The 13,328-nt window shown below is 53.8% G+C and overlaps 1 protein-coding gene across 6 annotated transcripts in view; it reads right to left on the reverse strand.

The window, feature by feature from the left end:
* GTF2IRD1 (GTF2I repeat domain containing 1) overlaps positions 1-13,328 on the reverse strand; it is a 150,608-nt gene that overhangs the window by 37,405 nt on the left and 99,875 nt on the right. For 4 of the 6 annotated variants that reach the window (XM_030796244.1, XM_030796240.1, XM_030796242.1 and 1 more), the window contains exons 18-22: positions 11,218-11,267; positions 10,947-11,003; positions 8,707-8,790; positions 7,750-7,933; positions 7,142-7,170 (exon numbers count right to left, since the gene is read on the reverse strand). In XM_030796244.1, coding sequence (XP_030652104.1) covers positions 7,142-7,170; positions 7,750-7,933; positions 8,707-8,790; positions 10,947-11,003; positions 11,218-11,267 — 404 coding nt within the window. Of the gene's footprint in view, positions 1-7,141; positions 7,171-7,749; positions 7,934-8,706; positions 8,791-10,946; positions 11,049-11,217; positions 11,268-13,328 lie in introns of all 6 variants that reach the window. The other 2 variants (XM_030796243.1, XM_030796246.1) reach the window with 2 other exon arrangements.

Here is a 13,328-nt window from a genome sequence, read left to right on the forward strand (position 1 = left end):
GCCACCCAGTGTGGATGAGACCAGAGGGGTGGCGGGGAAAGAGGGTGCGGCCGCAGCCCACTTCAGGGACACACAACAAGCCCTAGGCTAGTGGTAGAGCCTGCCCTGGGTTCCGAAGTATAATAAAATGGTAAAGACTTAGGTTCAAATCTCTGCCACACTATGCTGTGTGACCTTGAGAAAGCTGCTTAATCTCTCTGAGCCTCAGTCCCCTCAATAAGGCCGGCTACTTGGGGAGATGATGTGGTAACGTTTGAGTGGGCTTTGTAACGAGCAAACTGTAAGTGTGACGTGGTCAGGCGCGGTGGCTCACACCTGTAATCCCAGCACTTTGGGAGGCCGAGGCGGGTGGATTGCCTGAGGTCAGGAGTTCGAGACCAGCCTGGCCAACATGGCAAAACCCTGTCTCTACTAAAATAGGAAAATTAGCCTAGCATGGTGGTGGGCACCTGTAATCCCAGCTACTTGGGAAGCTGAGGCAGGAGAATCGCTTGAACTCGGGAGGCAGAGTTTACGGTGAGTTGAGATCACGCGACTGCAGTCCAGCCTGGGGGACAGAACAAGACTCCGTCTCAAAAAGAAAAGTGTGACGTGAGTGTTAGGTGTCTGTGGTGTGAAGGGCTGCTCAAATGTCCATAATTGGGGGACAGGGTAGTTACATAACCATGATACAGCCTGAAGAGGGAACAGAGCTTTTTAAAGACATGGGAATATGTTTATGTTTTAAGGTTAAATGTGTAAATTTATAGAAAGAAGAACAGTGAGATGTAAAATTAATAAGCTTGGGGGGAAATCTGGAAGAAATGTATCATCATAAAAATGAACAGCCATCTGGGTTGTTAGATTTCTGTATTTTCCAAATTTCTACCATGGGCATATATTTGCATTTCTCCTTAGGGTGTGTGTGTGTGTGTGTGTGTGTGTGTGTGTGTTTTAGAGAGAGGGTCTTACTCTGTCACTCAGGTTGAAGTGAGGTGATGTGAGCTTTGTGATCATAGCTCGCTGCAGCCCCAAACTCCTGGGCTCGTGACCCTCCTGCCTCAGCCTTCCTAGTAGCTGGGACTACAGGCATGCACCACCACCCACCACCATGCCCAGCTAATTAAAAAAAAATTTTTTTTGTAGAGATGGGTTCTCACTATGCCGCCCAGGCTGATCTCCAACTACTGGCTTCAAGCAATCCTCCTGCATTGGCCTCCCAAAGCGCTGGGATTACAGGCATGAGCCACCATGCCCGGCCCCCTTTAGGTTTTTATGACCTACTAGAATGTTCTTCGGATGGAATATTACAGCAGCTACCTGGGTAGAGGGTTTCTCCCACCGTAGTCACCACCACTTCTTTGCAGCATATCCTGAACAGCCCCCATTAGCTGTCCTGGGTTTTCTTTTTTCTTTCTTTTTTTGTGACCGGGTTGCGCTCTGTTGCCCAAGCTGGAATGCAGTGGTGCAATCTCAGCTCACTGCAACCTCCGCCTCCCAGGTTCAAGTAAGGTTCTCCTGCCTTAGCCTCCCAAATACCTGGGATTACAGGCATGCACCACCATGCCTGGCTAATTTTTGTATTTTTAGTAGAGTCGGGGTTTCACCATGTTGCCCAGGCTGGTCTCAAACTCCTGACCTTACATGATCCACCCACCTCAGCCTCCCAAAGTGCTGGGATTACAGGCATGAGCCACCGTGCCCGGCTGAGTCTCCCTAATTTAATTCAGTGCCACTGCAGGCAGGTGGGGTGTGGCCTGGCTGGGCAGTATAGAGCTACCAGCTACCAATGGTGTTCAGCCCCCAGGGTCGAGCGTGGGTTTTCTCAGCCCCTTGCAGGCAGGGCTGGAGTTCCTTCTGGTATGAGTTGGGGGACCCAGTCCCTCCATCTCTCTGCAACCCGAGGCCCCCGACCAGGTCCCCTCCGGTTCAGCCTGGTGCCTTCCAGCACCCCTGGCCCCCAGAAACCCCTAGCCCACAGCTCCCTTGACCTGAGGCCTGAAATTCACCCACTGCCCTCTGAGGCTTGGTGCAAGTCCAAGTATGCCTTCCTCTCCAGCTAGACACCTGCTTGCCACTCAGCATGTCAGAGCAGGCAGGGCCTCTAGATTTTAGTGGGGAAACTGAGGCACTGAAGGCAAATGTCATGTCCCCAGTTGGGAAAACATTAAAGACATTCTGGGCTTATCTCTCTCTCTCTCTCTCTTTTTTAGAGACAAGACCTCACTCTGTCACACACACTGGAATCATGGCTCCCTGCAGCCTCCAACTCCTAGTCTCGAGAGATCCTCCCGCCTCAGCCTCCTGAGTAGCTGGGAATACAGTCGTTCGTCCCCACCATGTCTGGCTAATTTAAAAAAATGTCTTTGCAGGATGGGATCTTGCTATGTTGCCCAGGCTGGTCTCAAACTCCTGGGCTCAAGTGATTCTCCCATCTTGGCCTCCCAAAATGCTGGGATTATAGGTACAAGCCACCACGTCTGGCCTGAGTCATCTCTTTTGACCCAGAACAAAACCAGTCCAGGAGTGGCTGTACTCTCACCCTACACTGGGGAGGCTCACAGCTCCAGGGTGCAGTGGGGCTCTTGCAATTTAATGACTGATTCATCATCAAAAAAGCACAATGTCAGCCAGGTGCGGTGGCTCACGCCTGTAATCCCGACACTCTGGGAGGCTAAGGCGGGCTGATCACCTGAGGTCAGAAGTTCGAGATCAGCCTGGCCAACACGGTGAAACCCCATCTCTACTAAAAATACAAAAATTAGCCGAGTGTCATGGTGCACACCTGTAATTCCAGCTACTCGGGAGGCTGCGGCAGGTGAATCACTTGAACTCGGGAGGTGGAGGTTGCAGTGAGCCGAGATCGTGCCATCGCACTCCAGCCTGGGCAACAAGAAGCGAAACTCCATCTTAAAACAAACAAAAAAAAACCAAAACAAAAACAAAAAAGCATAATCTCTTTCAGAATTTTTACCTTCTCAGGGTGGTTCTGTTAGGAAAGGCTTCCATGGGAACCTTCAATAAGTGAACTAAAAAAATCTCAGAGCCATTCTTTTTATTTTTTATTTTTCCAGACAGCATCATGCTCTGTCACCCAGGCTGGAGTGCAGGTGCACAGTCTCAGCTCACTGCAACCTCCACCTCCTGGGCTCAAGCCATCCTCCCGCTTAGGCCTCCTGAGTAGCTGAGACTACAGGTGCGTGCCACCATGCCTGGCTAATTTTTAAATTTTTTGTAGAGACAGGGTCTTGTTATGTTGCCCAGGCTGGCCTCAAACTCTTGGCTTCAAGCGATCCTCCTACCTTGGCCTCCCAAAGTGCTGGGATTACAGGGGTGAACCACCGTTCCTGGTTTAGAGCCATTCTTTTTTTTTTTTTTTTTTGTTGAGACAGAGTTTCACTCTTGTTGCCCAGGCTGGAGTGCAATGGCGTGATCTCGGCTCACTGCAACCTCCGCCTTCCAGTTTCAAGAGATTCTCCTGCCTCAGCCTCCCGAGTAGCCGGGATTATAGGCATCTGCCACCATGTCCAGCTAATTTTTTTTGTATTTTTAGTAGAGACGGGGTTTCACCATGTTGGCCAGGCTGGTCTCGAACTCCTGACCTCATGATCTGCCCACTTCGGCCTCCCAAAGTGCTGGAATTACAGGCTTGAGCCACCACGCCAGGCCCTAGAGCCATTCTTAACAGGGTTTGTCCCCCTGGAAAGTTCCCGAAGCCTCACCCTCATGGGAATTCCCTGCTGAGTGCCACAGTCATCTCTTCACCACTCTGTTTCCACTCTCCCATCCTTGCACCGAGATCCCACTGTTAGGCCTTTTTCAAGCATGGACCTTCTCATGCTCAGTCTCTCTGTGGTGTGGAAGTGTCTAGTGGGTGGGCATCACAGAAGGTTCCAGGCCCTGGTGCAAGCTCAAGGGAAACGATGATCCAAAATGGACTCAGATAAAGTTTCTGCCACTCTGCATTGGGGGCTTTTGGTAGGAGTCCAGTTCAATTTTAGAAAAATAAAAATACATGTCTCGCACTTCTGAGTTTGCAGACTAAGGTCCATTCTGTATTTGCAAATGAGGACAAAAAGAAAGGCGGCTGGGCGCGGTGGCTCACGCCTGTAATCCCAGCACTTTGGGAGGTCAAGATGGGCGGATCACTTGAGGCTGGCCAGGAGCTGGAGACCAGCCTGGCCAACCAGCCTGGCCTTTCACCATGTTAGGGTGTCTAAAAATACAAAAATTTAGCCGGATGCTGTGGCACACGCCTATAATCCCAGCTACTCAGGAGGCTGAGGCAGGAGAATCATTTGAACCTGGGAGGCGGAGGTTGCAGTGAACCGAGATGACACCATTGCACTCTAGCCTGGGCAACAAGAGCTAAACTCCAGCTCAAAAAAAAGAAAAAGGGGGCAATTGGGGGAAAATAGTCCTCCCAGCTCACCTAGCACTGCCCATCTTTTTCCATATTCAGATCACATGGCGAGGCAGGTATGCTTATCCATCTTAGCGGTAAGGAAGTGAAGGCTCAGATTCCCACGGCTAGTCAGGCTGGTACAGGGACTTGAACAAGATGGCGCTTTCTCATGGCCCACATACTGCCTGGGACCCTGAAGGCTGACTCCTGGGCACTGTCCCTAGCCACCTGCCTCTCTGCAACTACCTGCCACCCCTCCACCTGCCCTGGGACACCTGCCTCCAGATGAAGGGGCCTGCTATTGCCTCTGCCTCCCCCAGCAGACCCCAGCTTCCACTCTGATTCACCCTGGAACTGCCGGTGCTGGCCCAGGCCAGGCTTTGGGGACTGTGCGAGGGAGGGCTTGAGAAAAGCCCATTCTGGTGCAGGAGTAGCACTCAGTGACCTCTGGTGAACCCTCGGAGACTCCCAGGAGCCTGGACATGTTCCCAGCCCAGCATGACTAGTGGCATGAGTAAGTGTGGAGCTGGTTCTCCAGGCAGATACCTGGCTTGGGTGCCAATACCTGGAAAGGGGCTGGCAGGTCCGTCCCTGAGGGCTGAGGCCACGGCCACCTGCTAGCCCTGGGATACAGAGTATTAATACGTCACTCACACTGAGCCTCAGTTTCCCCCTCTGTAAGGTGGGCTCTAGCGTCTACCTCCTAGCTATGAAGACTAAATAAGATACCTCCTCTGTCTGCACTCCACTGTAACTCTAGTTCCTAGAATACCGCCTTGCCCCAGCAGGACCTCCAGAAATACACGTGAAAGGCACCCGCATAAAGCATCCAGCGCAGGGCCAGAAACCCAGTGACCTCTCAGCCGGTGTCCTCCGGAGCCACACTCACTGCACTGTGCTGCTGCAGCTTCCACTGTCTCCACCTTTCCAACATCATCTGACCACTCTGCCCCTCCGAGAGCTCCGGAAACACACTTCTGGCATCCAGTGAACCCCCCAACCCCTGCTGTTCATCCCGCCAAACACAACCCACCCTCCTCTCTGCCTCTCAAAATCCCATCTTCCCCTGAGGCCCAAGCAGGGCCTTCCTTACTCCAGGAAACCCTCTCCAACTACCCCTCACCCTCCTGATCCCCCTTCTGGGGGTTCCCATGGCCCGTCGGCAGCCGCCATATCACTGTACCCTAAGTACTTTTTTTTTGTTTTTTTGAGACAGAGTCTTGTCCTGTCGCCCAAGCTGGAGTGCAGTGGCGCGATCTCGGCTCACTGCAACCTCTGCCTCCCGGGTTCAAGTTATTCTCCTGCCTCAGCCTTCCAAGTAGCTGGGATTACAGGTGTGCACCACCACACCTGGCTAATTTTTGGATTTTAAATAGACATGGGGTTTCACCATGTTGGTCAGGCTGATCTTGAACTCCTGACCTCAAGTGATCCTCCTGCCTTGGCTTCCCAAAGTGCTGGGATTACAGGTGTGAGCCACTGTGCCCGGCCCACCCTGGACGCTCCAGCCAGCCCTTAGTGCTCACCAAGTGGCATGTCGCCCCGCAGGGACAGCCCCTGCAAATCTGGGTTTGGGAGGCCAGGACACAGTCCATGGTGGAAACAGAAGTGGATGGGTGCCTTAAAAAGGGTCAGGAGGTCGGGTGTGGTGGCTCATGCCTGTAATCCCAGCACTTTGGGAGGCCGAGGCAGGAGGATCACTTGAGGCCAGGAGTTTGAGACCAGCCTAGCCAATATGGTGAAACCCAGCTCTACTAAAAATACAAAAATTAGCCGGGCAGGGTGGTGCCCACCTATAATCCCAGCTACTTGGTAGGCTGAGGCAGAATAGCTTGAACCTGGGAGGTGGAGTTTGCAGTGAGTGGAGATAGTGCCATTGCATTCCAGCCTGGGCAACAAAGTGAGACTTGGTCTCTCTCTCTCCAAATATATCTATCTATATATAAATAATATTTTTTAAAAAAAGGGTCAGGAGAGGCGCTGCACTGTTTAAGGCAGGGTAGGCACCACCCACATCTTACCAACATGCTTGTGGTCCCCATGCAGACCCAGATACCCCTCTTTCTGTGGTTAGGAACCCACTCGCCTCCAACCTCATCTGTTCACTGAGGTCAGCCAGACCCCCTTTATCAGGAGGAGCAGGTGCACTGACCCGGCCTGGCCCCTCCCTCCTGAACCCAGACTGGGTAACACTTAGAAGTCACTGGCGCCACCACCCCTTTCTCTGCCCCAGGATCTGGGGCCACATTCAAGCTTGGCCTTCCTCCATCTACCTGGGGCAGGCGCCCAGGTAAGGTGGCTAAACAGAAGGGCAGAAGCCTAGGCCGGGTGCAGTGGCTCACGCCTGTAATCCCAATGCTTTGGGAGGCCGAGGTGGGCAGATCACTTGAGGTCAGGAGTTTGAGACCCGCCCTGGCCAACATGGTGAAACCCTGTCTCTACCAAAAATACAAAAAATAGCCAGGCATGGAGACAATTGCCTGTAATCTCAGCTACTCAGGAGGCTGAGGCAGGAGAATCGCTTGAACCCAGGAGGTAGAGGTTGCAGTGAGCCGAGATCGAGCCACTGCACTCCAGCCTGGGTGACAGAGATGGACTCTGCCTCAGAAAAAAAAAAAAACAAAACAAAGAAAGGCAGGGGCCTGGCTTCTATTCCCAGACCCCAGAACCTGTGCCCCACAGCAGGCTTAGCGCCAGCTCCCAGCACCATGACCGGGCCCTATTCCCAGTGCCCCCTCCACAGCCAGTGCCTCTTACCAGGCTTTGGGATGAGTCCTTGGAAAGGCCTAGAAGAGAAACAGAGGCACGGGTGTCATGGGGAGGGCCTGGGGGATGAGGAAGACACCCCTGGGATTCAGTGGCCTCGGTCTCCCCTGGGAGCACCCCAGACCTACAGCAGCAGAGTCTTCATTTTAACAAGCTGCCCTGGGGCTCTGTATGCACATGACACTGAGATGATGTGGCCGGGTGCTGGCATTGGCAGTGTCACTCTGCAGGACGCAGACCTGGGCCTTGTGCAGGCTTTGCCCTGGCTGGCCCTGGGACCTTGGGCAAATCCTTCTGATGGGGGCTGAATAACTTTCCCGGGGGCTGGGGGTGCAGTGAGTGGGTGTTGCTGAAGAGGGTGAAGATGCCCTTGAAGGCTGCCCTTGCCATGGTGGGGTGACCAGTCCCACTTCTGAAGGGCTCCCTGCACTCGGGCTGGCCTGCAGTCCCTCTCCAGCCACTCCCAGGACCCAGGATGGTGCCAGGAGAGCCGCCTTGTCCGGGGGGAGGGCAGGACCTAGGGAAAGGCTAAGGATTCGCAGGTGCAAGCCCCCATCTGAGCTCGTCCTCCCTCTTCACCCTCACCCTTCCCTGAGTACCTGGTGACTGTGAACTTGATCTTGTCGGCCACAGCAAGAATCCTCTCCAGGTTCTGGGAGCCGAAAGTGCAGGGCTTTCGGAACGGGATTCCTGGGGGCAGCCCCTCGATGATCACGGAGCCAGGGTTACTCTTGATCCGCTTGTAGGGGACCTGAACCGGGTACTTGATGCCCAAGGCTTCCCCTGTGGGCAAGAGGCAGGGTCCTGCCCATCAGGAGTGAGAGGCAGCGTGGGGTGTATGTACATGGGATTGCAGGGGTGTGATGGAAAGACATGCGTGCAGGAGAGTGAATAGTATGAGAAAGCTCTCATGAAGCACCGTGGAAAGGTATAGGCATTACAATCTGAGCTATTCGATCAGAACATAAAAAAAGGCCAGCATGGCGGCTCATGCCTGTAATCCCAGCATTGTGGGGGGCCAAGGCAGGAGGATCACTTAAGTCTAAGAGTTCGAGATCAGCCTGGGCAACATAGCAAGACCCTGTCTTTACTAAAAATTTCTAAAAAATAGTTGGGCATGGTAGTGCATGCCTGTAGAAGGGCAGCCACTTGGGAGGCTGAGGCAGGAGGATTGCTTAAGCCCAGGAGTTTGAGGCTGTAGTGAACCATGATCACGCCACTGTACTCCAGCATGGGTGACAGAGTGAGAAGTGCTGGGATTACAGGCATGAGCCACCAAGCCGGGCCCCTGTCTATTAAATTCTGTGTGTAGTTGTTGAAAGTGTATCTCACCTCATTGGTCTGCAAGGCTCATGAGTACAGGGACTGTGTCTGTTTTATTCACAGCAATATCCCCAGTGCCTGAGACAGTGCCTGGCATGTAGTAAATGCTCAAGAAATACATGTAAAGGGGTGAAGTGTTTCCCCAGAAATGCCCTCGGCTGGAACTGGGAAGCCTCCCACCTCTCTGCGCACAGCAGCTGCGTGTCCCTCCCCGGGGGTTCTGCACTGCTTACCGTATTTCTTATTGAAAAGGTCCTGGACCTGCTCCCTTAGCGTGTTGGCGATGTCGATCCGTGAGAGCCTTGCATCATAATTTTCTGCAAAGCGCAAAACGATTATGGGTTTCGGCTGTTCAGTGAAAAGGCACTTGGTGACTTTTAAGGAAGATGATTTTCTAATTATGGGGAACTCCTTCTCCGGCAATTAAAGGATCTTTGGAGTGGGCCCCTCAGGTCCTTCAGTACTGACGTCTTGATGGAGATGTGTTTTTTTCAGAAGGACATGCACTGTTGCCACAACAGTGATGAGTTGGAAATTAAGTTAATTGATGACATTTGAAAACCACCAAACCAATAAATAAGCCCCGGAGGGGAGGGACATCATAGAGTGCGGAGTCCTGTGCCCTGGGCTGGTGGGCAGGGGGTGGGGGCTTCATGAAGTCACTAGGGGGCTGGAGACAACGGAGGGAACGGAAGCCCAGCTGATCCAGCAGATGGTGGAGGATGGGCAGTCCCCACAGACACAGGGGACGGGCCTGGCAGCTCCCAATGCAACTTCCACCTCCCAGGCTCAAGCGATTCTCCTGCCTCAGCCTTCTGAGTAGCTGGGACCACAGGCATGCGCCACTGCACCTGGCTAATTTCTTTTTTGTGTTTTTGGTAGAGATGGGGTTTTGCCATGTTGCCCAGGCTGGCCTCGAACCCCCGAGCTCAAGTGATCTGCCTGCCTCAGCCTCCAAAAGTGCTGGGATTACAGGCATCAGACACCGAGACACCCTCACCCAGAAAGTGTTCATTAAAAATCCCCAAGTGTGGCCGGGCGTGGCGGCTCATGCCTGTAACCCCAGCGCTTTGAGAGGCCGAGGTGGGAGGATCACCTGAGGGCAGGAGTTGGAAACCAACCTGGCCAATGTGGTGAAACCCTATCTCTACTAAAAATACAAAAATTAGCCAGGCATGGTGGTGCGTACCTGTAATCCCAGCTACTCGGGAGGCTGAGGTAAGAGAATCCCTTGAACCTGGGAGGTGGAGGTTGTAGGGAGCCAATATCGTACCACTGCACTCCAGCCTGGGGGACAGAACAAGACTCTGGCTCAAAAAAAAAAAAAAAAAAAAACGCTGGGTGCTGTGGCTCACGCCTGTAATCCCAACACTTTGGGAGGCTGAGGTGGGTGGATCATCTGAGGTCAGGAGTTCAAGACCAGCCTGTCCAACATGGTGAAACCCCATCTCTACTAAAAAAAATACAAAAATTAGCTGGGTGTGGTGGTGTGTGCCTGTAATCCCAGCTACTTGGGAGCCTGAGGCAGGAGAATTGCTTGAACCTGGGAAGCAGAGGTTGCAGTGGGCTGAGGTTGCGCCATTGCACTCCAGCCTGGGCAACAAGAGTAAAACTCCATCCAAACAAACAAAGACAAGTGCCAGCATGTGCTGGAGGGATCCCAGACCACCATCTCTCTCTCTCTCTTTTTTTTTGAGACAGGGTCTTGCTCTGTCACCCAGGCTGGAGTGCAGTGGCACGATCTCGGCTCACTGCAATCTCCGCCTCCCGGGTTCAAGCGATTCTCCCGCCTTAGCCTCCCTAGTAGCTGGGATCACAGGTGCACGCCACGTCACCCAACTAATTCTTGTATTTTTTTTGGTAGACACGGGGTTTCACCATGTTGGCCAGGCTGGTCTTGAACTCCTGGCCTCAAGGGATCCACCTGCCTTGGCTGCCCAAAGTGCTGGGATTACAGGCGTGACCCACTGCACTTGGCCTCTGATTTCTTTTCTTAAAATAGACATAGAGATTGGTTCTATGTTGCCCAGGCTGGTCTTGAACTCCCGGCCTCAAGCGATCCTCCCGCCTTGACCTTCCCAAGTGCTGAGATTACAGGCGTGAGGTGCCGAGTCTGGCTCCTATTCTGATTTCAAAGCACTAAGACCACAGCTAATTGCTGAAAAAGGAGTGGGCGTGTCAGCTACCTCTGGGGGTGGGGCAGGGAGGGAGCAGGCAGGCTCCTGGGCCCTGTACCCTCCCATCCCCCAATTCCCCCCACCATCCACCTGTAGGCACCCCCTCTCCCCTGGAGTCTCTAACACAGAGCTGGCAGGGTACAGCCGGGCCTGGGCTGCCAACCTGGCTTGCCTGGTCCCTTAGGCCCTGAAGTTGGGGGCCAGCTCCTCCCCACTTCCAGCCTGGCCCTCCAAACCCAAACCAGGTCAAGGTCCTGGTGCTGGGACAACAGACCTTCCCGTGAGCTCAACCTTACCTTGAAAGCCCTGTCTCTTCAGGCTCTCGTCCACCAGAGGGTCCCCGGAATCCCTCTCTGGGGGCAGGGCAGGGGGAGAGAAGCCAAGTGAGGAGGCAGTTCCTGGGACCCAAGATGGCATCGTTAGGGGAAACCCAATGCAGGGGTGTGGGGAGAATGCCAGGGCCAGGATGGGAGCAGGACAGAGGCAGCAGGAAGAGGGGCTGGTGGCAGAGGCCTGGGGCCCTCCCTTGCACGCCCACACCATGGCCCGCGACCCCGCGCTGGGTACCTTGACTATCCACGATGGGCTCTTTGACTCCCTCAGTGAGCAGCTCGGGCCTGGAAAACATAAGCGGGGCTATCACAGAGGTCCCTCCAAGCATCTCTGGGACTGCCCAGCCCTCCTCTCTGGGCCTCGGTCTGCACATCCCTGCAATGGACCCTCCTGGCTCCACACAGTTAGGCCTGGAGTCCCTGCCGCCCCACATGTGGAATCTGGGGGGCTGCGCTGGGCTTGAAGGATCCAGCTGGGAGTGAGACCCGCCCAGTCCTAAACAGGTCCGTCTGATATCTCACTCCTGCTCCAGGGACATTGCACGATTGTCACTGCCTGGGATTGGAACAGGTGGCCTCAGGGGGCCTCCCGTGGAGCTGGTTTAAAGTTTAGAAACAAGGTCGGGTGCAGCAGCTCACGCCTGTAATCCCACCACTTTGGGAGGCTGAGGAGGGCGGATCACTTGAGGTCAGGAGTCTGAGACCAGCCTGGCCAACATGGTGAAACCCGTCTCTACTAAAAATACAAAACTTAGCTGGGCGTGGTGGCAGGTGCCCATAATCCCAGCTACTCGGGAGGCTGAGGGGGGGAATCACTCGAACCCAGGAGGCGGAGGTTGCAGTGAGCTGAGATAGCACCACTGCACTCCAGCCTGGGTGACAGAGTAAGACTCTGTCTCGAAATGAAAGAAAAGAAAGGAAAAGAGTAGAAACAGTTGGGGCCCACTACGTAGCAAGAACTCCAAGCTTCTGGAAAGGTCTGAGATCTACGGCTCACGTCTGAGAGCTGCTGTGTCACTGCAGTCGGAAGCGCCAGTGACCAAGCCCAGCTTTATATTATACTAATGTCTTTAGCTCCAGACTCCAGAAAGCCCTGCCCAGACATGAATCAACCTTCTTTATCATACTGCACTGCTTCTAAAGTCTCCGTCTTCAGCACAATTTGTCCTGTTAGAGCAAGCCTGTTGGGGGGCTGGGGTTTGTGGTGGGTACAGGACACTGGGAAAATCATGCTGGCCAGAGGGCGGCTGTCGGGGGATGGCAGGGTGGGATATGGAGCGGAGAGGTAATAGGCCTGGAGAGGTAATGAGCTCTCTGTCACAGGGGTAATCAAGCAGCAACTCTGAGGAATCTCTGCCTGGGAGTGAGCCCACAGGCCAAACTCTCAGGGAGGGCACCCCTGGGGTCCCCAGTAGATGAGGATTTGGTGCCCGCTCTGGCGGTGGGCATCTCTTAGGCTTCTTTCTGTACAGTGCCAGGCACAGAGCTGGGGTCGCGGGGCCAGGGCTGGGAGGGGAAGCATAGCCCTACCTTGAACCACAGTCTCAGGAGCTAGAAAAGGCTTCGGACTGCATTTAGGCCCCTCCTCTTTATGGGAGAACTCAGCAGTAACCTTAGAGAGGCAGAAGCTGGGCAGAGTCCCTGAGTCCCAGGCCAGAGTAGCGACAGTGCTTCTCCTTAAATAGAACAGCACAGCCGGCTGCCAAGGCCACAGGGAGTAACAGGAGGAGCTGGCCTCAAACCCACCAGACGGCCTCTCCCGTCGGCCACTGCGCTAACCTGCCTCCCTTTCCAAATGACAGGTGGAGAAAGCCATCGTGACTTTAAAAAATGCTCAAGGCTGGGAGCAGTGGCTCAACCTGTAATCCCAGCACTTTGGGAGGCTGAGGCAGGGGGATTGCTTTGAGCCCAGGAGTTCAAGACCAGCCTGACCAACATGGTGAAACCCCGTCTCTACTAAAAATACAAAATTTAGCCAGGCATTGTGACACACGCCTGTTATCCCAGCTACTCAGGAGGCTGAGGCCGGGGAATCGCTTGAACCTGGGAGGCGGAGGTTGTAGTGAGCCAAGATCGCGCCATTGCACTCCAGCCTGGGCAACAGAGTGAGTGAGACTCTGTCTCAAAAAATAGAGAAAAAAAAAAAAGCAATCACAAAAACCAAAAACCAATGCTCATGAGCACAAGGTGTCTCTGCACAAAACCATAAAAAATGTCATTCATGAGGACTTGCTGTTGAATTGGCACCTAACCTCAAGCTGCCCGGGTGCCCCTGGTTTATGGTTTGAGGGAGTGAGTGTTGAAAGCAAAAACAAAAACAAAAACAAACCAGAATGAGAGCCTGTC

This window comes from Nomascus leucogenys, chromosome 17 (genome assembly GCF_006542625.1).
Source record: "Nomascus leucogenys isolate Asia chromosome 17, Asia_NLE_v1, whole genome shotgun sequence".
NCBI classification, from domain to species: Eukaryota; Metazoa; Chordata; class Mammalia; order Primates; family Hylobatidae; genus Nomascus; species Nomascus leucogenys.